The 22,208-nt window shown below is 49.3% G+C and overlaps 2 protein-coding genes across 3 annotated transcripts in view; one reads left to right on the top strand and one right to left on the bottom strand.

The window, feature by feature from the left end:
- Positions 1–20,625, bottom strand: part of LOC146797200 (RIB43A-like with coiled-coils protein 2) — a 122,374-nt gene extending 101,749 nt beyond the window's left edge. Inside the window, exons 1-4 of one of the 2 annotated variants that reach the window (XM_085629915.1) lie at positions 20,382–20,625; positions 17,055–17,132; positions 12,303–12,427; positions 11,952–12,033 (exon numbers count right to left, since the gene is read on the bottom strand). In XM_085629915.1, coding sequence (XP_085486041.1) covers positions 11,952–12,033; positions 12,303–12,419 — 199 coding nt within the window. In that variant the 5' untranslated portion in view covers positions 12,420–12,427; positions 17,055–17,132; positions 20,382–20,625. Of the gene's footprint in view, positions 1–11,951; positions 12,034–12,302; positions 12,431–17,054; positions 17,133–20,381 lie in introns of both variants that reach the window. The other variant, XM_085629914.1, reaches the window with a different exon arrangement.
- Positions 20,626–20,784: 159 nt separating this feature from the next.
- Positions 20,785–22,208, top strand: part of SMC1A (structural maintenance of chromosomes 1A) — a 294,818-nt gene continuing 293,394 nt past the window's right edge. Inside the window, exon 1 of the mRNA XM_085629913.1 lies at positions 20,785–21,081. Within this exon, the coding sequence (XP_085486039.1) occupies positions 20,973–21,081 (109 nt within the window). The 5' untranslated portion in view covers positions 20,785–20,972. The remainder of the gene's footprint in view (positions 21,082–22,208) is intronic.

Here is a 22,208-nt window from a genome sequence, read left to right as displayed (position 1 = left end):
CCATTATTTTAGTATATGGTCTGGTACGCCCCTAGGGCTACAGCCATATTTGTGCTTAATTTATTGAGAACTGTTGATCTTTTGAATGTTTACCTGGCTCTAATCTCATAAAGAGATTAGTAGAGTATATTTAGAAATAAATACATATATATTTGATATATATACCTGTGTGGTGTCTTTTCATTTGGTAATTCAAGAGATTATAAGGTAAAACAAGCTGCTTTACATTCCTCAGAGACTTAGCCTGAAGGCTGCTCTCCACAGCTACCACTAGGACAGCTTTCTTTAAAAAGGTTGTCTTTAAACCTATCTACCAAGAGTCGAATTGGACTGGTGCAAGGTGGCCACTATAACTAGTGACCAGCATATGCCAGGCCAACTTCTCACATTGGTGGGCAGCGTGTGGGATTCCAGCTTGCCATTGTTTTACCAGAAAATCTCTATTTGAAATACTAACTGAAAACCACTTAAGGTACTCAAGGTACATATAAAGTCAAGCTAGTATCAATAAGTTCTACTGAACTTAGAGCTGTTTGTGAAGGGACAAGCACACCCTTGCTACAGCTCAAGCTAGGTCCAGTAGGCCTCAACTAGTGTAGGTAGTACAACACTGCACAACACTAGTAAGCCTCACCAGGGTGGAGCCAGTGGGTCCACCCCATCTCAGTACAAAGATATAGCCTACACTGAACTGAAGGCCTTATGCTTTGAAAGAAATCTGAGGGTGGGCAGGAGTCCCTCATCACAGCACCTGATAGATCTGTTAGTAGCAGATGACCTGAGACAAGCTCTAGGAGCTAGTGGGTCTGCATCAGGGGGTGGGTCACACATGGTCTCTGGGTCTGATGATGACAATCAAGATGACCTGGACTCTGTGAGTGAAGGGCCAGACCCAGAAGGGTCTGAAGAGAATAGAGGAAATCTCCCTACGAGAGCTGACAGAGTGGGAGACAGGCCTAGGTCCCTCTCAAGGGACTCTGACAGGTCATATCACTCTGGAAGAGAATCTATTCCACAGAGGAACTCCAACTTTCCCAGGGAGACCTCCTCTGAAAGAAGGTTCAAGATGCTCCAGTATGAGGAAGCTAGGCTTGCCCTCAGAACCAAGCAATTGGCCTTAGATAGGGAAGCCTTCGAGCTCCAAAGAGCTACAAAGAAGGAGGGGTTAGATGCCCCTGGTGGCAGCAACAGTGTCCCTAGAGGCAGAGATTACATGCCAGATCATAGGAACCTGTCCAAGGTTGTTCCTCCCTACCAGAGTGGGGATGATATCCACAAATGGATAACTGCTATGGAGAGGGCCTGTAAAGTTCAACAGGTCCCCCAGAAACAGTGGGCAGCAATCTTGTGGCTCTCCTTTTCAGACAAAGGGAGAGACAAGCTCCTCACTGTTAGAGAAGAGGATGCTAATGATTATGAAGCCCTGAAGAGTGCTTTGATAGATGGGTTTGGCTTAACCACTGAACAGTACAGGTTGAAGTTCAGAGACACCCAGAAAGCACAGACTCAGGATTGGACTGACTTTGTTGATTGTGCAACCAAGGCTCTAGAGGGTTGGCTGGTGGGTAGTAGAGTAACTGATTTTAAGGGATTGTATAATCTTATAATGAGAGAACAGATCCTTAATAATTGCCAGAACCAGTTGTTGCATCAGTACCTGGTGGACTCTGCTCTGACCTCTCCCCAAGAATTGGGAAAGAAGGCAGACAAATGGGTCAGAACCAGGGTGAGACAGAAAAACCAGAACCAAGGTGGTGACACTAAGAAGCAAGATCCTAAAGGCTCAGATAAGGGTGGGGATAAATCTAAGGATCAGAAGTCTTCACAAGGGCCCCAAAAATCTGCATCTGGTGGGGAGTCACAATCTGCAAAGGGAAAAGGACAAAAGACGCCCTGGTGCAAATTCTGTAAACAGAAAGGGCACTGGACTTCTGACTGTACAAAGTCCAAAGTCCAAACCACCACCACTCCAGCCCCTAAGGCAACTGTTCCCCCTAGTACAGCAAGTGGTGGAGGTAATACTCAGAATAAGGGTGTAGTAGGGTTGACCCTGGGTTCTGATGTGGACTCTGGCCTAGTCAGAGTACCAACACAGGCAATGCTAGTTTGTGAGGGAGACCTTGATATGTTCTTCCTAGTGAGCCCCAGTAATCTGGGCAAATACAAACAGCAGCCTATCATAAATGGTAAACAGGCTTTGGCATTTAGGGACACAGGTGCTAGTGTCACCATGGTGGCAGAGGACCTAGTGGATCCTACACAGATCATCCTGGGGGAAATGTACCAGGTAACCAATGCTAGCAACACCAGGACCAACCATAGCCTGGCTGTTGTGAATTTCTCCTGGGGAGGGGTAACTGGCCTCAAAAAGGTAGTAGTCAGTGCAGACCTCCCTGTCGAATGTTTGTTGGGCAATGATCTAGAGACTTCAGCCTGGTCTGAAGTAGAATTATGGACTCATGCTGAGATGTTGGGCATACCTGCAGAGGTGTTTGCTGTGACCAGGTCACAAGCCAGAATGCATACAGCTGAACCAGCTCTGGATCCTGAAACTATGGACCAGGTGCTACCCAAGAGGAAGAGCAGTAGGGTTAAGGCTGGGCCTTCCCCTCTGTCTCAGATCTCAGATTCCCCTCCTGAGGGAGGAGAAGCAGAGCCTGTAGAAGGAACTGCCCCAGAGGAAATTGAGCCTGGTCAGGTTGAGTTCTTAGGGGCAGGGGGCCCTTCCAGGGAAGATCTGAGCAAAGAGCAACAGTGCTGCTCCACTCTTCAACCCCTCAGACAGCTGGCTGCTGCTGAGGCTGCTGGGAGTGCTAGTGGGTCCCATAAGGTTTATTGGGATGAGGGGCTCCTATATTCTGAGGCTAGAGATCCTACCCCTGGAGCCACCAGGAGGCTGGTAATTCCTCAGAAATTTAGGGGGTTCCTCTTGACCCTAGCACATGATATCCCATTGGCAGGACACTTGGGCCAAAACAAGCCCTGGGACAGGCTTGTACCACATTTTCATTGGCCACACATGTCTGAAGACACAAAGGAGTTTTGTCGCTCCTGTGTCACTTGTCAAGCCAGTGGCAAGACAGGTGGCACCACAAAGGCCCCCCTGATACCACTACCTGTGGTGGGGGTTCCCTTTGAAAGGGTAGGGATTAACATTGTTGGTCCCCTTGACCCACCAACAGCATCTGGGCACAGATTTATACTGGTGGTAGTGGATCATGCCACCAGGTATCCAGAAGCTATACCCCTAGGACTACCACAACTCCTGTGGTAGCAAGAGCCCTCATTGGAGTTTTCTCCAGAGTGGGTTTCCCAAAGGAGGTCATCTCTGACAGAGGTTCTAACTTTATGTCAGGATATCTAACTGCAATGTGGAAGGAGTGTGGTGTAAACTACAAATTCACTACTCCCTATCACCCACAATGCAATGGGTTAGTTGAGAGATTCAACAAAACCCTAAAGGGAATGATTAAAGGACTCCCAGAGAAGCTTAGGCGAAAATGGGACCTTTTACTTCCCTGCCTTCTGTTTGCATACAGGGAGGTTCCTCAGAAGGGGGTTGGCTACAGCCCTTTTGAACTTCTGTTTGGGCACCCTGTTAGAGGACCATTATGTCTGGTGAAAGAGGGATGGGAGTTACCTCTCAAACCTCCCAAACAAGATGTAGTGGACTATGTACTTGGTCTCCGCTCCAGGATGGCTGAGTACATGAAGAAGGCCAGTAAAAACCTTGAGGCGAGCCAAGAACTCCAGAAAGCTTGGCATGACCAAAAGGCTATCTTGACTGTTTACCAGCCAGGCCAGAAAGTATGGGTGTTGGAGCCTGTGGCCCCAGCAGCTCTCCAGGACAAATGGAGTGGCCCCCATACAATTGTTGAAAAGAAGGGAGAGGTCACCTACTTGGTAGATCTTGGCACTCCCAGGAGCCCCCTTAGGGTGCTCCATGTCAACAGACTTAAAGCATATGTGGACAGGGCTGACATGAGCTTGCTCATGGCAACTGACGAGGACCAGGAGGAGGAGAGTGACCCTCTCCCTGACCTGCTCTCACAGAACCCTGAAGATGGGACAGTTGATGGTGTTGCTTTGGCAAGCAGCCTCACTGAACATCAACAAACTGAATGTAGACAAGTGCTACAGCAGTTTAGACATATGTTTAGCCTGACCCCAAGTCAGACTTCCTGGTGCACCCATGAGGTGGACACTGGAGACAGTCTGCCTGTAAAGAGTAAAATCTACAGGCAACCTGACCATGTCAGGGACTGTATCAGGACTGAAGTCCAGAAAATGTTGGAGCTAGGTGTTATTGATCCCTCAGATAGCCCTTGGGCTAGCCCAGTAGTACTTGTCCCAAAACCTCACACCCAGGGCGGTAAGAAAGAGACGAGGTTTTGTGTTGACTACAGGGGCCTCAATGCAGTCACCAGGACTGATGCCTACCCAATCCCAAGGGCAGATGAACTAATAGACACTTTGGCCTCAGCCAAGTATCTCAGTACATTTGACCTTACAGCAGGCTATTGGCAAATCAAGTTAGCTGATGATGCCAAGGCTAAAACAGCATTTTCGACCCCTGGTGGGCACTATCACTTTGTGGTAATGCCCTTTGGTTTGAAGAATGCACCTGCCACATTTCAGAGGTTGGTGAATAAAGTTCTGACTGGTATGGAAACCTATTGCTCAGCATATCTTGATGATATTGCTGTCTATAGTTCCACCTGGCAGGATCACCTGGTCCACCTCAGGAATGTACTGGAGGCCCTGCAGAAAGCAGGCCTCACTATCAAGGCCACTAAGTGCCAGATAGGGCAGAGTCAGGTTGTGTACCTGGGCCACCTTGTAGGTGGAGGCCAGGTTCAACCATTGCAGAGCAAGATCCAGACCATAATGGACTGGGTAGCTCCAACCACCCAGACACAGGTGAGAGCCTTCTTGGGCCTGACTGGGTATTACAGGAGGTTTGTTAAGGGATATGGATCTATAGTGACCCCCTTAAATGATCTTACCTCCAAGAAAATGCCAAAAAAGGTTCAGTGGACAGCTAGCTGTCAAAAGGCATTTGATGACCTCAAGCAGGCAATGTGCACTGCCCCCATCTTACAGAGTCCAGATTACAAAAAGAAGTTCATTGTCCAAACAGATGCTTCAGAGCTGGGTGTGGGAGCTGTACTGTCTCAACTTAATAATGAAGGTCAAGACCAGCCAGTAGCTTTTATAAGCAGAAGGCTGACCCCTAGAGAGAAACGTTGGTCAGCTATTGAGAGGGAGGCCTTTGCTGTGGTTTGGGCCCTGAAGAAGCTGAGGCCATACTTGTTTGGCACTCACTTCATAGTTCAGACTGACCATAAGCCCCTCCTATGGCTCAAACAGATGAAAGGTGAAAATCCTAAACTGCTCAGGTGGTCCATTTCCCTACAGGGGATGGACTATACATTGGAACATAGACCTGGGACCCAACATGCCAATGCAGATGGACTCTCAAGGTATTTCCACTTAGAACATGAAGACTCAACTGGTCAAGGTTAGTTTAATGTCCCTGCGTTTGGGGGGAAGGGTTGTGTAGGAGAGTAGGATCTGCACTTGTGTTGCTCCCACTTTTTTTCTGATGTATACACTGGTTTCTGGCTGTAGTCTGGCTGGGTCCCTGCTAATCAGGGCCCCAGTCTTACTGATCTCTCTAAACAACTTGGTGTGTATATTAGATGCACTAGTGATTGGATACTGTGGTACCTTATGAGCCCCTAGTATATGGTACCTTAGGTACCTAGGGCATTGGTACTTCACAGGCCTACCAGGGGCTGCAGCATGTATTATGCCACCCCTGGGAAGCACTCACAATCTGACACCACAGGCCTGCTACTGCAGCCTGTGTGAGGTAGTGTTAGCACTCCTCACTGAGGTATAGGTTCCTATATCTCACCATACACACACATATAAACCTATCAGTCACCCCTATGGTAGGCCCTATCAATCCCAAGGGCAGGGTGCATGGTTTACTATGTGAGGGGGTGCTTCTGCCTGAGCAGGACCCCTCTGCAGCTGGCAGAGTCTATTCTCTGCTGCTGTTTGTGGATGCGGTTAAACCATATACTCTTAAGTGCATTATAACCTCGTGGTAAATGCTAACTTTGGAATGACTGCATCAAAACATGTCGTGTTTGGTGTCAAACAACTTGGAATCCTACCCCCACACCAGTAACTGGTGTGGGAGTAGGATCCCACCCTTCTAGAGGGGACGACATGTACACACTGTACTACACGGTAGAAATCATCTAGAGCCCTGGCATCACAAAATGGATGCCACCAGCACAGACACCGGGCTGCCCTCCTGCTGCTGACCGAAACTCGCAGTGGAGGGAGCTCAACAAAGGGTTTCCTGTCACAGGGAGGTGTCACCTCCTCCCAGACAGGATTTAGTGTATTGGAGCTGGGTGGGTGCACTCTTAGAGTGCTTTGAAGTCCTGCACTGGGGGAGCAGTAGGCTCCTCTGTGCATATGCCAGCTCAAACCGGTTCAGGGGCTACCTGCCCCTGCTCTGGCGCGAAACTGGACAAAGGGAAGTGGGTGTAACCACCCACTACCCTGACCCTCCTAGAGGAGTGGTCATAGAGCTAGTCCCTCCCATCTTTTCACTATAAGATACCACACATTGCCAATGCAATTTAGATTACACCTGGACGACGCTCTACGAAGAAAAATCCTGGCCCTTCAGCTTTCTACTATCTCTAGAAGACCGAAGGATCTCCCTTGGAGTCAAGGAGTGACTCCCCTGCTTGGCAGGCACCAAAACTACTGAACTACGGTTGCAAACTTTACCGCTCCCGCCGGAGCCCGAAGTCCCTGCGTCCCCTGAAGTGGATTTCCTGACCTCTCAACGGCCATTTTGAGTCCCCAGCGAAGCTGTGGCATCTGGACCCCACGAGTGACGAGGAACGGCAATACCAGGGAACCGTGCACTGATTTCGAGTGCAAGCCCTAAACTACGTCCAACGAAGTTGTGCTTTGGACCACTTATTGTCCAAGTCCCGAGCAGGTCTAGTACCGAAGATCAGCGGCCTACCTCGTCCCGAGTGACCGTGGGCTGTTGGTGAACTTTTCCTGCAAAGACGTCTTCGCGGTTACTTGCCTGTTGGCTAGTGACTCTCCAGAAGACTTCTACATCACCTTCAAGGGCTCGCCTGGTTGCTCTGGGCCTGCCCTCACTTACCCTCGCTGGGTAAGTCCATCAGACCTTGCTGGTCTGCTCCATCGACAATCTTCCATCCACACGAGAATTGCAGTTGCCAAAGCTTGTTGGCTCCAAACCGAGTGCCGACACCGTCAACAGCTGCAGACGTCGTGGGACCTTCCGAATCCAGCTGCTGGACTTCATCGATCCCTCCTGGTCCTCGTGAGCGAAGAGACAAAATGACATCAGCGACCTGAAGAGACGCGACAGCTGTGGTCATCCATCTTGCTGGCCACCGGTCACTGGCAAGTGACTTTGAACTCTGTCCCCTCAATTTCTAGGTCTTCTGCAACTCCAATCCGATTCCAGCGGACACTTCTCTCGACGACACAAGCAGCAAGTCTTCAGCGATCTCCATTGAAAACAGCATCGCGACCCGACACCAAAGGACACGTATGCACCCGGCTTCCCTGGGTGAGGTAACTCTTGCATTACGGTGCCCAAGTGTGCATTGGCTCTCGAAGTACTTACCCTGTAAGTTGTTTGCTTGTTGTCCACTCCGAAGTGCCCTAGAACTGTAAAATACAAACCGCGACATTTGCCATTGAAACGCATTGAAAACCCGCGTGTGTGTTTAGACACTGCACGCGTCTCCTGTGGGCTGATTACTTACCTGCTAACACTGCAGGAGTGAAGCCCCAGCGATTCCCAAGGCCCTAGGCCTCTTACTTTTGCAAGTCAAGTTTGTTAACCCATTATTTTAGTATATGGTCTGGTACGCCCCTAGGGCTACAGCCATATTTGTGCTTAATTTATTGAGAACTGTTGATCTTTTGAATGTTTCCCTGGCTCTAATCTCATAAAGAGATTAGTAGAGTATATTTAGAAATAAATACATATATATTTGATATATATACCTGCGTGGTGTCTTTTCATTTGGTAATTCAAGAGATTATAAGGTAAAACAAGCTGCTTTACATTCCTCAGAGACTTAGCCTGAAGGCTGCTCTCCACAGCTACCACTAGGAAAGCTTTCTTTAAAAAGGTTGTCTTTAAACCTATCTACCAAGAGTCGAATTGGACTGGTGCAAGGTGGCCACTATAACTAGTGACCAGCATATGCCAGGCCAACTTCTCACAATCAGGCTCTTATGGGCTTAGCAGAAGAGTAATCTCTTTTCCTCTTCTCTGGGGGCAATAACTTCTATGTCTGTCAATGTACCTATAGGCCGAAAGTACAGTGAGTTTCCAACCTAATGCCTATTTCTCTTGGCTTGCTAAGTGCTGGTACGGACAGCTGGTATGTTTAAAAGAGGTCTGAGGCGAATGAGGACAAAAAAAAAAAGACAAAAAAAAGTGACGAGTTATCATAGAACTAGACAGAGGCTCAGAGGTACGTCTTTACAAGGTCCGCCAGAGTCTTGGAGCAGACAAGACACCAGATAGCAGATCTGATTCTAGTGACTCCATTTTGTAGGCACCAGGCGTGGTACCCAGCAATGTTGAAACTGTTGTGGGAATTTCAAGCGGCTCTACCCCAGTTCCTTATTACCGTGACAGACTGTCGTGGGGAGCTGCATCCATGGGTTTTGGAAGGTTGCTTGATGCTGATGGCCTCAATGAATACAGGGGATGCTGGACTGCCTAGACCATTTACAATTCACTGCAGGACTGGTCCCAAGCCAGGGCAGAGGATGCCATTAAAAGGAATGGCTCAGCATGGAGGAGGTGGTTATCTTGGTGTGTGGGAAGGATCTTGGGTCCAGTGGGACAGGATTTGTGCAGGTCTGATCTTCCCACCAGAACTAGTGGAGGCTGGCCTAGCGTACGGGACTGTTAATACCTCTAAATCAGAAATATTAGCAGTCCATTTTCTGGGGAATGAGATGGCTGTTGGAAAAACATCAAAGAGAAGAGAGGAATGAATCTCTCTAGTCCCCCGGTACTAAGCTATTCCTACTTTTGGGATGTTAATAAGATGTTGAATCTTTTGCTTTCCTGGAAGGATAACAGTCGCGGCTCGCAATACTTGCGGGTGGGGTACGAACGTGCGGGGGTTTGCGTGGGGCGGGGGGTGTTACGGTTAAAAGAAAAAGAAAACTCACCTGACTGGGTCCCGCACCCCCTCAGCTCCTGGGCCGGGTCACGCGTTTTCCTGCTCTTGAACAGGAACAGGCATGCTCCCGCTCCTCATGTAAGCCAATAACAACCCTGCAATGGCAGCATTGTGACTGGTGTGTACAGCGCCCAGTCGGGCACCTGTGGGGAGGCCATTTTTTCTATGTAGGCTGCATGCAGCCTACATAGAGAAAATGTAGAGTGCGCATGACTGGTTTGGTGGGCCCAAGAGGGACGACCAAACAGTCAGGGTACACAGAGTGGTGCAAGCCACTCCTCCCTGACCCGCCCGACCACAACCAGGCATATCCTCCCTCCCGCCCGCCCCTAACCAGGCATACCCCAACCCACTGCTTTCTCGCAGCGCGAGAAGCAGAAACATAAATGGTATTTAAAATATAATTTTATGTTTCTGCTTCTCGCACTGTGAGAAAGCAGTGGGGTGGCGCTCCTCCGCCCTAATGGAGGAGCCGCCCCTGAAGGATAATGAGTTTATGTCCAGAAAAGAGTTATTGGCTAAGCTTGCAATGTTGCTGTTTTTCCATGCAGATGAATGCTTGCTGTCAGGGCTTTGGATATTTCCAGACGAATGTTTACTCCAGATGGGATGGGGTTTACTATAAACAAAAGCCTAAAACTAATACCAGATCAATTTTATATCCAACCTCTGGGAGAAGCATAAGTTGTGTGTGGTTAAATGTATCAAGGCTTACTGAGAGGTGCTGCGGAGATTACATTTTTGGCAGGAACGGCAATTATTGATTGTGATGAGGAAACCCTTCAAAGTGTTGCATTCCCATGCATCGACAGGTGGGTACAATGGAGTATGCAGGAGGCCGGTATTAATGTGGCAAGTTTCGGTATTCATTCAACTGGAGGTGCTACACGTCCACGGCAATCATGATTGAAGAGCATCTGGAGGATTTATGAATGTAGCAACCTGGCAATCAGAATCCGCTTTTAAAAGTTTTACCACAAACCAGTTTCTGAGGTTGCATCATTGAGGGAGAGTAGGCAATAAAGAAGCATAATCCTCTCCTCCTGTCCTTACATAAAATATAAAATGTCCTAGCTATCGAAAAGAAAAGTATTGCTTTTATTAAGGACATGGAGGCGAGGATTATCCTGCCAGATGATCACTTGGTAAGGATCATTCCCACCTGGTAAGGTCTACGTTGAGAAAGTAACCCTTTTATGGACGTTCATGTTCATTAGAATGTGGGATATTGCAGGTTTTATAGGAGGATGGTTTATTGCATTGCAATTTGTATACAAGAATAGGGTACCAGCGTTTCCCTTGAATAGTGGGACGATCGACAGGCATAGAGGATTCAAATGAAGAAAGAGGAAGAGGAAGAGGCGGGACTACATGGGCTTTATATACGGATGGAGTCCAGTTCCTTCTCGATATCGAGGCCATTTCACATAACCTTTAACGGCTTAAGTCTCTCTTTGTAGCACTGTGAGCTTCGACAGGAGCCCAATTTTATCAATCAAAACCCAGCTTCCAACTTAGCTCACTGCCACCCCACCCAGTTCTGAAGTCCTATCCTACCTCACCCTCCAACCAGAAGTCAGACTCAGGCCAGCTGTAGCCTTCACCCACAGGGTGCAGCAGGTGCAGAGGCGTTAGGGCGAGTAGCCTACTTTACCCCTAATAATGGTTGCTTTATGTTATAAAACCTTAGGCCCATTGGCACCCTTGCTATGCAACTAATTGCTACGCCACAGCAACTGAACACCCACATTCCACTTTTGCTCAAGTCCACTGTGTGCTCATAACCACCACCCCTACCCTGCCAGAAGTGATAATTCGATCAAACAGGAGCCAGCTACAGAAAAAATTAGTTTTCTTTTAGCTGACAGGGGCAAAAGTACCTGCAATATCCCACAAGGAGCTGCAACAGCTCATAAGGGTTCTCTGGAGTGCCAGGGGCACAACAGGTGCCCGCCACAGGCAACCCAGTTCACAAGGACTCCTCACTGATTAGGGAGCAACTTATTCCCGCCACAGCCCATAGGCAGCCCAGTTCACAAGGACTCCTCGACTGCCAAAGGTGCAAAAATATCCGGCACACCCTCCAGCATCACACACTTTCCTGACAGTCAACATGAACCTTCTAACCACCCTAACCCACTAGAAACCACCACAGCCAAACCGATCTGTATTGCAAGAACAAATGTAATAATTCTGTCTCAAAAATAACGTGTAAAATATTTTGGGGATTATTCACAAACTGCACTTGTAGTAGTGTAGAAGAACTACAATAGTACTACCATCGTACTAGAAAATGCTATTCACAAACCTATACACGGAGACCTACGCTCCCACCTCTCCTATCTAAGTAGGAGAAAAGGGAGGATTAAGGAGAGGTTTAGGGAGACACAAACACCCACCCACAAAAGAGTAAGTCCATTCCTATTCACAAACTGCATCTCTATCATTACTACAGCCAACAAAGTCGCACAACAGGTGTGAAAACAAGTCTAGCTCAAACCTGGAGTAAGTCTAGCACCACAGATGGCCACCCACTGGAACTGCAACAGCCATCCATACAAATAATGGAGACCCTATGCCTGCAGAGTCTCCCAGAAGCATGGCTGCAGTCTGCCACCTCCAGGCAGGAATTTAGCAGGGGCCAGAACCCAAGTCAGGCTCACTCACCGAAGGACTCCTCGCGGGCCTTCTCTTTTTTTTCAGCCAACTTGCGGTCTTCCACTTGACATTTCAGGACTTCAACATCCACCTGGAGAAAAAGAAGACAGTCAGAGCTCCTGTAGGCTTCAGAAGCAGGCAAGTTCATCTCTGGAATGAGGACTGCTGGTGCATATGGTGCTACGCGAGGTCAGTGGTGGACTGATTCTCTCCCCAGAGTACTTGCACCCTTCTTACCCCTGTAGCTGAAGCAGGCTCTGGCAGCAACACTTACCTGTCGCTTCAGGAACTGACAGGTGGAATAATAGCCTTTGAGGATGAAGAAGATAGTAGGGAGGGATGGAGGTTTGTGACACTTACCCCCATAGTCCGGACTTTGGCATTGAATATGCGGCTCTGTCTCTGCTGCTCACGGTTTCGCCTGCGCTCAACGGCAGCAACTTCCTTCAGATCCAGGGGCAGGTCAAGCTTGTACATTTTGACTGCTTCTGGGGAGACAAAGCAGAATGAATGTGCTAGTGCTCAAAAAAGATGCAGTGTCCAGCAAGTATGGACGTGAATATGGAGCAGAGCCAGGTAAGCATAGAAGCAGCGGCAGGTGAGCATGGAGTGCCTGTTGGCAGTTCCTTGTGCGTATGGAAGAGTCTGCTTCCAGGACCAAAAAAGCAGGAAATGCCTGGGAATAGTTTAAGGCAAGCACAGGGGTGCTTTGGAAGCTTCAGAGGGGTCTGGATATATGAGAGGGGAAACAGCCACTACAACACAGCCGTTTCCACGCATAACCATAACCACGCATGCATTACAACGCATGCGTGGTTACCACGCATAGCCTTTACCACGCATACCTTTACTACAAGATACATAGTAAAGGCATGTGTGTTAAAGGAAAAATTCAAAAAGGGGCTTGGGGGTTCTCCCCCCCTCAAATAAAGCATGTGTTTAAAAAAGGGGGCTTCGGGGGGGTCTCCACCTCAAAAAAACTTACCTGTTTCCATTGCGATGTGGAGGCAATCGGCGTCGTTAGAGGAAACGGAAAGAAACTTCCACTTCGTCTTTACGACGTGCAACGCAGATCGGAAGAGCTGGGAGAGGAGAGGACGTGGAGAGGTAAGGGGGATTTTAGTTTAAGAAAAAAATAATTTAAGGGAAGAGGGGGTTGTGTTGGGATCGGAGATAACCTTTACTAAGAATATGCCTTTATCATGCATGGTTTTACAACGAAAATCGTTGTAAAGATTTGTGTGGTAAAGGCATTTTTGTGGTAAAGGTTATGCGAGGTAATGCCATTAGCGTTGTAACGCATGCGTGGTAAAGGCATGCATTGCAACGGAATGCGTTGTAACGTCATACAACCCCTGTAGTGCCATGGGAATAATAAAGTGTCTGAGGCAGCATGAAATGATCATTGAAGTGTATGGAGGTAGCGTTTGAGATGAAAGGAAGGTGAGCATGAACTCACTTAGGGCAGCGACAGACAATTCAGGCAGCTCATAGGCAGTGTCAGGTGAGGCCAGCAATGCTTGAGAAGTCACAGGCATGGAAGTGTAGAGTAGGGAATGTCAGGCAGGGATGGAAGCGTAAAGTGAGGAGTGTCAGGCAGGGATGGAAGAGAAAGGTGAGGAGTGTTAGGCAGGGATGGAAGTGGAGGGTGAGCAGTGTCAGTCAGGGATAGAAGTGTAAGGTGAGGAGTGTCCGGCAGGGATGGAAGTGTAAGGTGAGGAGTGTCAGGCAGGGATGGAAGTGTAAGGTGAGGAGTGTCAGGCAGGGATGGAAGTGAAAGGTGAGGAGTGTCAGGCAAGGATGGAAGTGTAAAGTGAGGAGTGTCAGGCAGGGATGGAAGTATAAGGTGAGGAGTGTCAGGCAGGGATGGAAGTGTATGGTGAGGAGTGTCAGGCAGGGATGGAAGTGGAGGGTGAGGAGTGTCAGGCAGGGATGGAAGTGAAAGGTGAGGAGTGTCAGGCAGGGATTGATGTGTAGGGTGAGGAGTGTCAGGCAGGGATGGAAGAGAAAGGTGAGGAGTGTTAGGCAGGGATGGAAGTGGAGGGTGAGCAGTGTCAGTCAGGGATAGAAGTGTAAGGTGAGGAGTGTCCGGCAGGGATGGAAGTGTAAGGTGAGGAGTGTCAGGCAGGGATGGAAGTGTAAGGTGAGGAGTGTCAGGCAAGGATGGAAGTGTAAGGTGAGGAGTGTCAGGCAGGGATGGAAGTGTAAGGTGAAGAGTGTCAGGCAGGGATGGAAGTGAAAGGTGAGGAGTGTTAGGCAGGGATGGAAGCGGAGGGTGAGGAGTGTCAGGCAGGGATAGAAGTGTAAGGTGAGGAGTGTCCGGCAGGGATGGAAGTGTAAGGTGAGAAGTGTCAGGCAGGGAAAGAAGTGTACGGTGAGGAGTGTCAGGCAGGGATGGAAGTGTAAGGTGAGGAGTGTCAGGCAGGGATGGATGTGTAAGGTGATGAGTGTCAGGCAGGCATGGAAGTGTAAGGTGAGGAGAGTCAGGAAGACGTGGAAGTGCAAGGTGAGGAGTGTCAGATAGAGAGGGAAGTATAAGGTGACTAGTGTTAGGCAGGGATGGAAGTGGAGGGTGAGGAGTGTCAGGCAGGGATAGAAGTGTGAGGTGAGGAGTGTCAGGCAGACGTGGAAGTGTAAGGTGAGGAGTGTCAGGCAGGGATGGAAGTGTAAGGTGAGAAGTGTCAGGCAGGGATAGAGGTGAAAGGTGAGTGTCAGGCAGGGATGGAAGTGTAAGGTGAGGAGTGACAGGCAGGGATGGAAGTGTAAAGTGAGGAGTGTCAGGCAGGGATGGAAGTGTAAAGTGAGGAGTGTCAGGCAGGGATGGAAGTGTAAAGTGAAGAGTGTCAGGCAGGGATGGAAGTGAAAGGTGAGGATTGTAAGGCATGGATGGAAGCGGAGGGTGAGGAGTGTCAGGCAGGGATAGAAGTGTAAGGTGAGGAATGTCAGGCAGGGATGGAAGAGTAAGGTGAGGAGTGTCAGGCAGGGATAGAAGTGTAAGGTGAGGAGTGTCAGGCAGGGATGGAAGTGTAAGGTGACGAGTGTCAGGCAGGGATGGAAGTGTAAGGTGAGGAGAGTCAGGAAGACGTGGAAGTGGAAGGTGAGGAGTGTCAGATAGAGAGGGAAGCAAAGGTGAGGAGTGTCAGGCAGGGATAGAAGTGTAAGGTGAGGAGTGTCCGGCAGGGATGGAAGTGTAAGGTGAGGAGTGTCAGGCAGGGATGGAAGTGTAAGGTGAGGAGTGTCAGGCAGGGATGGAAGTGAAAGGTGAGGAGTGTCAGGCAAGGATGGAAGTGTAAAGTGAGGAGTGTCAGGCAGGGATGGAAGTATAAGGTGAGGAGTGTCAGGCAGGGATGGAAGTGTATGGTGAGGAGTGTCAGGCAGGGATGGAAGTGGAGGGTGAGGAGTGTCAGGCAGGGATGGAAGTGAAAGGTGAGGAGTGTCAGGCAGGGATTGATGTGTAAGGTGAGGAGTGTCAGGCAGGGATGGAAGAGAAAGGTGAGGAGTGTTAGGCAGGGATGGAAGTGGAGGGTGAGCAGTGTCAGTCAGGGATAGAAGTGTAAGGTGAGGAGTGTCCGGCAGGGATGGAAGTGTAAGGTGAGGAGTGTCAGGCAGGGATGGAAGTGTAAGGTGAGGAGTGTCAGGCAAGGATGGAAGTGTAAGGTGAGGAGTGTCAGGCAGGGATGGAAGTGTAAGGTGAAGAGTGTCAGGCAGGGATGGAAGTGAAAGGTGAGGAGTGTTAGGCAGGGATGGAAGCGGAGGGTGAGGAGTGTCAGGCAGGGATAGAAGTGTAAGGTGAGGAGTGTCCGGCAGGGATGGAAGTGTAAGGTGAGAAGTGTCAGGCAGGGAAAGAAGTGTAAGGTGAGGAGTGTCAGGCAGGGATGGAAGTGTAAGGTGAGGAGTGTCAGGCAGGGATGGATGTGTAAGGTGATGAGTGTCAGGCAGGGATGGAAGTGTACGGTGAGGAGAGTCAGGAAGACGTGGAAGTGCAAGGTGAGGAGTGTCAGATAGAGAGGGAAGTATAAGGTGAGAAGTGTCAGGCAGGGATGGAAGTGTAAGGTGACTAGTGTTAGGCAGGGATGGAAGTGGAGGGTGAGGAGTGTCAGGCAGGGATAGAAGTGAAGGGTGAGGAGTGCCAGGCAGACGTGGAAGTGTAAGGTGAGGAGTGCCAGGCAGACGTGGAAGTGTAAGGAGAGGAGTGTCATGCAGACGTGGAAGTGTAAGGTGTGGAGTGTCACACAGACTTGGAAGTGTAAGGTGAGTGGTAAGGTGGTACTGCATAAATAAAACCAAGTGTTCAGCTTCTTGTGGAATTCCAGAAGTGAGGAGGAGTCTCTTATGTGTAGCTGCAGGTCAATCCACGGTCAGCCCAGGTCATTACCAGGCAATCCATTGGGGATTATCCCCCTGAATGTAACTGATTTGGTGGTTTAGTCTAGAGTCCAGTTCATGTATACAGTAATGAAGAAATGCCAGACAACTTACACATTTTACTAACAAGGCATGTGTCCTAAACAGTAATCAAAGTAATTTGTTTCTCTAAAAGAATAACTTTGATTGGGCAATCTATAGTGAGTGCTGACAACCTCAGAGTAAGCCTTGACTTTTCGACCCCGCTGGTCCCTGAAAGTTGAAGACTAAAAAGAAGGATACTGTCAATGCTATGCACTCTCAGTGGTGTCTGCACTGTCAGGGACAGGGGCAATACTTGACACTAAGAGTGACTGTCTGCCCTTGAGCTGGTCAGACACCAGAGAACTGGCTCAGCAATATCTTCGAACATGAACAGGCCCCATGCAACCACTACACAAAAAAAGAGAAAGAGCGCTCCTTATCCAGTTATCGAGTGCCTTGAGCTGTACACAGGACAGCAAAGCACTATGTGAAGGTGCAGTGTCAGGGCCAGATCTTGCCTTATGAGTGAACACCAAAGAGTCTCCCTGGAGAGAGAAACATGGAACCAAAGGAAGGCATGAGAAGTGAAGACAAGGCAAAGCTACTTGAAAGTCGAGAAAGGGGGCTCTTCTGTGTGCCTTGCATTAGAGTTCATCTGTCATCCAAGCTAGACTATTCAAATAATCATGAAAATCGCCAGAAGTAACAGAAACAACCACATACCTCTTACACTGCCTTGGAGCAGGAACTCCTACTGAGGAACACTGATAGCTCCTTGAAGAGGCACCGAAAACCCAGACACTGAGAAAAGAGAGCAGACACTAGTGAGACGGTGGCAAAGTGGAAATGCGACCCTCTTCTTTCATCTCGTAATCTTGGTGCTACACATCTCTCTCTCACCCCTCTACTCTACCGGGAAACAACTTTTACAACGCAGTCATTACAACGCACTACCTTTACAATGCAGTCATGACAACGCAACATCCTTTACATCGCATGCCATTACAAGGCAGCCATTACAACGCATGTCACTACAACGCATGTCATTACAACGCATTATAAGTTAAGTAATGGGGAATAGTAATTTTTAACCCTACACTATCCAACACTTTTACTACTGTTGCACTCACTGGAGTGGGAATAGTAATGTTTACCCCTACACTATCCAACACTTACCCTACTGTTGCCCTAAAAGTAATATGCGTTGTAATGGTATGCGTTGTAGTGACATGCGGAGTAAATGTAGTTTCCATAAAATGCGTTGTGATGGAATGCGTTGTAAAATCATCATTTGTAATGGATGCTGCGATGTAAAAACTGTGTTGTATAGGCATGCGTTGTAAATGTTTGCGTTGTAACATCATACATTCTTCTCTACCACCTCTTTTACCCACTGCCCCTTCTGTCTGCAGGCCCACTCTGTTCACTTCCCTCTCCCTTCCATATCCACATTCCTTTCAATGTCTTCCCTCCATCTCTCTTGCTTCCTCCACCTCACTCCCTATCCATGGCCTCTCCCTCTCCTCCTCAATGTGCTAACATCTCTTGGCCTTCTATGTTCCACCTTCCATTCCTCTCCCCTCTTCTTCAATTCCACCATTCCCTGGGCTGCGCACAGAGGAACAAAGTTCCTCCTCTTTCGCTCTGTGCTGCTCTCTTTCCTTCTCTCCCTCCTTCACTCCCCTCTTCCATCTCCTCCCACCCTCTTTGTCCTCATTCCTCCTGAGCTTTTTATTTTCTCTCCTCCCTTTCCCACATTCACTTAACTTTTTTAAATCTTATTCCTTCTCACTGTCTTTCTATCACTTCATGTCTTCCTTATTCTCGCCAGTCTGCTCCCTCCTTCCATCCCTCCATCTCTTTCCTACTCCCTTCCCCTCTATATCCTACCCTTTCCCTCTCTTTTCATTCCACCATCTCCTCTCCTTCTCTAGCTTCCTACTGCCTATTCTCTCACTTCCTATACCCCTTCTTCCTCCTCACTCTCTCCTTTGCTTCTGCTATTCCCTTTCCCTATTCTCTCCTTTCTCTTCCTCATGCTCTCCCTTCTCTTCCCTCCCTCTTATCCTATCCTTGTATGTCTTATTTTCCCCCTCTTGCTTTTCTACTCTCTCTTCCCCCTCTTTTCCCATTCCATTCCCTTCCCCACCCCTCTCACTTCGTGCAACGCTCCCTTCTCTCTCTCTTCTTCCTTCTCTTTTTTCTCTCCCCCTTCCTTCCTTCTCTCTCTCTTCCCTCTCTCTCCCAACTTATACCCTTCCCTCTCCCCCCTTTATCCCCCTCTTCATCTCTTCTCTCTCTTCCCTCCTAATTCACTTTCCTCCTTCTCTACCCCTTTCTCCTCTTCTCTCTCACCCCTCGTCCTACCTTCCCTCACCCCTCTTCCTTCACTCCCCTTCTTCTTCCCATCCCTCTCTCTCTCCCCTCTCACTTTCCCCCTCTCTCCCTTCTTCCTTCCGTCTCTCCCCTTGTTTCCTCTCTCTGTCTCCCCGTATTCCTTCCCTCTCTCCCCCTCTTCCTTCCTTTTCTCCCCTCTTCCTTCTTTCCCTCTCTTCCTTCCTTTCTTTTCTCCCCTCTTCCACCTTTTCCTCTCCCCCCTCTTCTTTCCTTCCCCCTCTTCCTTCCTTCCCTCTCTCCCCTCTTCCTTCCTTCTCTACCTCCATTCCCTCTCTCCCCTCTTCCACCTTTCCCTCTCGCCCCTTCCTTCTCGCCCTCTCTTCTTTCCTTCCCCTATCTTCCCCTCTTCCTCCCTTCCCTCTCTCTCTCTCCCCTTCCTTCCCTCTCTCTCCCCCTCTTTCTTCCCTTTCTCCCCCTCTTCTTTCTTCCCTCACTCCCCCTCTTCCTCCTTTCCCTCTCGCCCCCTTCTATCTCTCCCCCTCTACTTTCCTTTCTTCTCTCTCTCCCTCTCCCTCTCTCCCTCCGTTCCCTCTCTCTATCTCTTTCTCTCTCCCTTTCTTCCCTCTCTCCCCCGTTTCCATCCTTCTCTCTCTCCCCTCTTCCTCGCCCTTTCTTCCTCTTTTCCTTCCCTGTCTCCTCCTCTTCCCTCTCCTCTCTTCCTTCTTCTCTCCTCCTCTTCCTTCCCTCTCCTCTCTTCCTTCTTCTCTTCGCTCTCCTCTCCTCTCTTCCTTCTTCTCTCCTCCTCTTCCTTCCCTCTCCTCTCTTCCCTCTTCTCTCCTCCTCTTCCCTCTTCCTTCCTTCCCTTCCTTCCTCTCTTCCTTCCCTCACTCTTCCTCCCTTCCCTCTCTCCATTTCTTTCTTCCCTCTCTCCCCTCTTCCTTCCTTCCCTTTCTTCCTTCTTTCCCTCTCTCCCTTTTCCCTCTCTATCCCCTCCTCCGTCTTCCCCTCCTCCTTCTTTCCCTCTCCTCCTCTTCCTTCCTTCCCTCTCTCGCTCCTCTTCTCCTCTTCCTCTCTGTTCACTTTCTCTCTCCCTTCCTCCCCTTTACCCCTATTCCCCTCTCCCTTCTTCCTTCCTTCTTCTCTCCTCCTCGTACCTCTACTCTCCTCTCTTCCTTCTTCTCGCCTCCTCTTCCTTCCCTCTCCTCTCTTCCCTCTTCTCTCCTCCTCTTCCCTCTCCTCTCTTCCTTCTTATCTCCTCCTCTTCCCTCTCCCCTCTTCCTTTCCTTCCTTCCTCTCTTCCTTCCCTCACTCTTCCTCCCTTCCCTCTCCTCTCTCCCTTCCTTCCCTCTCTCCCCTCTTCCTTCCCTTTCTTCCTTCTTTCCCTCTCTTCCTCCCTTCCTCCCTTCCCTCTCTCCCTTTTCCCTCTCTCTCCCCTCCTCTTCCTCCTCCTTCCTTCCCTCTCCTCCTCTCCCTTCCTTCCCTCTCTCGCTCCTCTTCTCTTCTCTCTCTCTTCTCCCTCTCTGTTCACTTTCTCTCTCCCTTCCTCCCCTTTGTGCCCTATTCCCCTCTCCCTTCCCTCTTCTCTCCTCCTCTTCCCTCTCCTTTCTTCCTTCTTCTCTCCTCCTCTTCCTTCCCTCTCCTCTCTTCCCTCTTCTCTCCTCCTCTTCCCTCTCCTCCTTCTTCTCTCCTCCTCTTCCTCCTTCCCTCTCTTACCTGCACTTGTTGTTCCTCTGAGCGGACTGTTACTCCGGTCACCATGGCGACGGGTCATTCCAAGGCCAGAAAAGTGCAAGGGTGGGTTACTGTTCTCGAGTACACTGTCTCACCCGTCTATCCCCTCGGAAACTTGCGAGACCTATCTTAAAAATTCCCTCACCTCAACAGTGGGAACTACCACACCCCCCTCATCTAGTACTTGGTCTATTCCATGATTTAAGATACAGGCAGGTTCTAATGCGCATGCTTCTGTACGCGGGACCATCTTTGTTTGGGGATGCCTTTCTTAGAGTGCGACGGGGGCCATCTTTGTTTGGGGAGTCTTCTCTTACAGTGCAGTGGCGGACATCTTAGACCGGGAGTGTGTCTGGCTCGAGCAAGGCGTATAACTGCAGACTCCAGACAGTATGACGCTCAAGAGTGACAGGTTAACCGGAAGTGTGGCATCAAACAGTCGGACATCAGGCTTGCAATAGCCGGAAGTGTGGCACTGAAACCGGAAGTTGTTATTGGGTTGAGCCGTGAAGCGGGAGCCGTGAGCGCGGGAGTACCGGAGCCGCCCCCCTGGTGCCCCCACCATCCCCCGCCATGGGTTTCCTAAAGCTCATCGAGATCGAGAACTTCAAATCTTACAAAGGACGCCAGATAGTGGGGCCCTTCAGGACCTTCACGGCCATCATCGGGCCCAACGGTTCAGGTACGGGGGGCGTGGCCCTGGAAGGTGGGGGGCACCTGTCTGCTCGTGACCCCCTCTGGAGGGAGGGGGGACGCCGCCCCCCGACATATCAGCTGCCTGACATAGACCTTGGGGGTCTCCCTGCTGACAGCCCTTCAGAGATCAGACTTCAGTGGGGTCTCTCATTCTGACCCCCGTCCCCCAGCACCCCCTTAAGATTGTCCGATCCTTAGACGTCATAGGGATCACGCACCCCATCACCCAGTGCTGATACGTCTACAGAAGCTCCTGCCTTTCTCCCCTTTGCTGCTGCCAGGTTCAGGTGGTCGTTGATTCATCTAGTGCTTCCATCCATGCGGCTTCAGTGAGCTAGAAAGACACAACTAGGTCACCAGCCTCGGGGATAATGCAGTCCAACAGCACTCATCCAATGTGTCACACTTTCTACAATAACAAGCTTTGGCAAAGGTTGGGTTGAACATAAAGTTAGACAAGAAACGTAAGCTGGGTTGTGTTTAACTCTCCCTAATTGTAAAGTAGACCTTCATGCAGTGCAAACACTTGTGTGGAGATACAAGGCAACAGACAATGGCATTCCTTATTAAGATCTTAACATACGTTAAACCCAGGAATTTTTTTATTTTATAAGTTTTATATAGCGCTACCCGTGGGTATCAGAGCACATACACAACGGAAAAACAGCATGACGTAGCATGACATAAGGATGCATAAAGAGATTAGCATAACATTATAAGAAGGCATACAGTAAAGGGGAGGGTGAAAGCTTAGGTAGTTGAAACAGTCAAATAACCACCTATCCTTGATGGCCTAGTTAAGAGGAAAATCATTTAGGCTATTGAAGTTTAGATCAGTTGACTTGGGCAGTAAAGTATTTGTTGAGGAGAAGGAGTTTCAGGTCCCTTTTGAAGCAGGTGAAGGAGGGGTTATATCTGAGGTCTATAGGGAGTCGTTCCACATCCTGGGTATGTTACCAGAAGAAGATCGGGACTGACTGCTTTTCCTTTTCAATTTTGGAGGGATGAGAAGAAGTGATTTGGAGCTTCTCAGAGTTCTGGATCTTCCTGCTTTTACTAGTTTGCTGGTTAGGTAGTTGGGGGAATGTGTGTGAAGGGTTTTGTGTGTGATGC

This window comes from Triturus cristatus, chromosome 10, assembly GCF_964204655.1.
Source record: "Triturus cristatus chromosome 10, aTriCri1.1, whole genome shotgun sequence".
In the NCBI taxonomy this organism is placed as follows: domain Eukaryota; kingdom Metazoa; phylum Chordata; class Amphibia; order Caudata; family Salamandridae; genus Triturus; species Triturus cristatus.
This window is presented reverse-complemented; position numbering and strand designations above follow the sequence as displayed.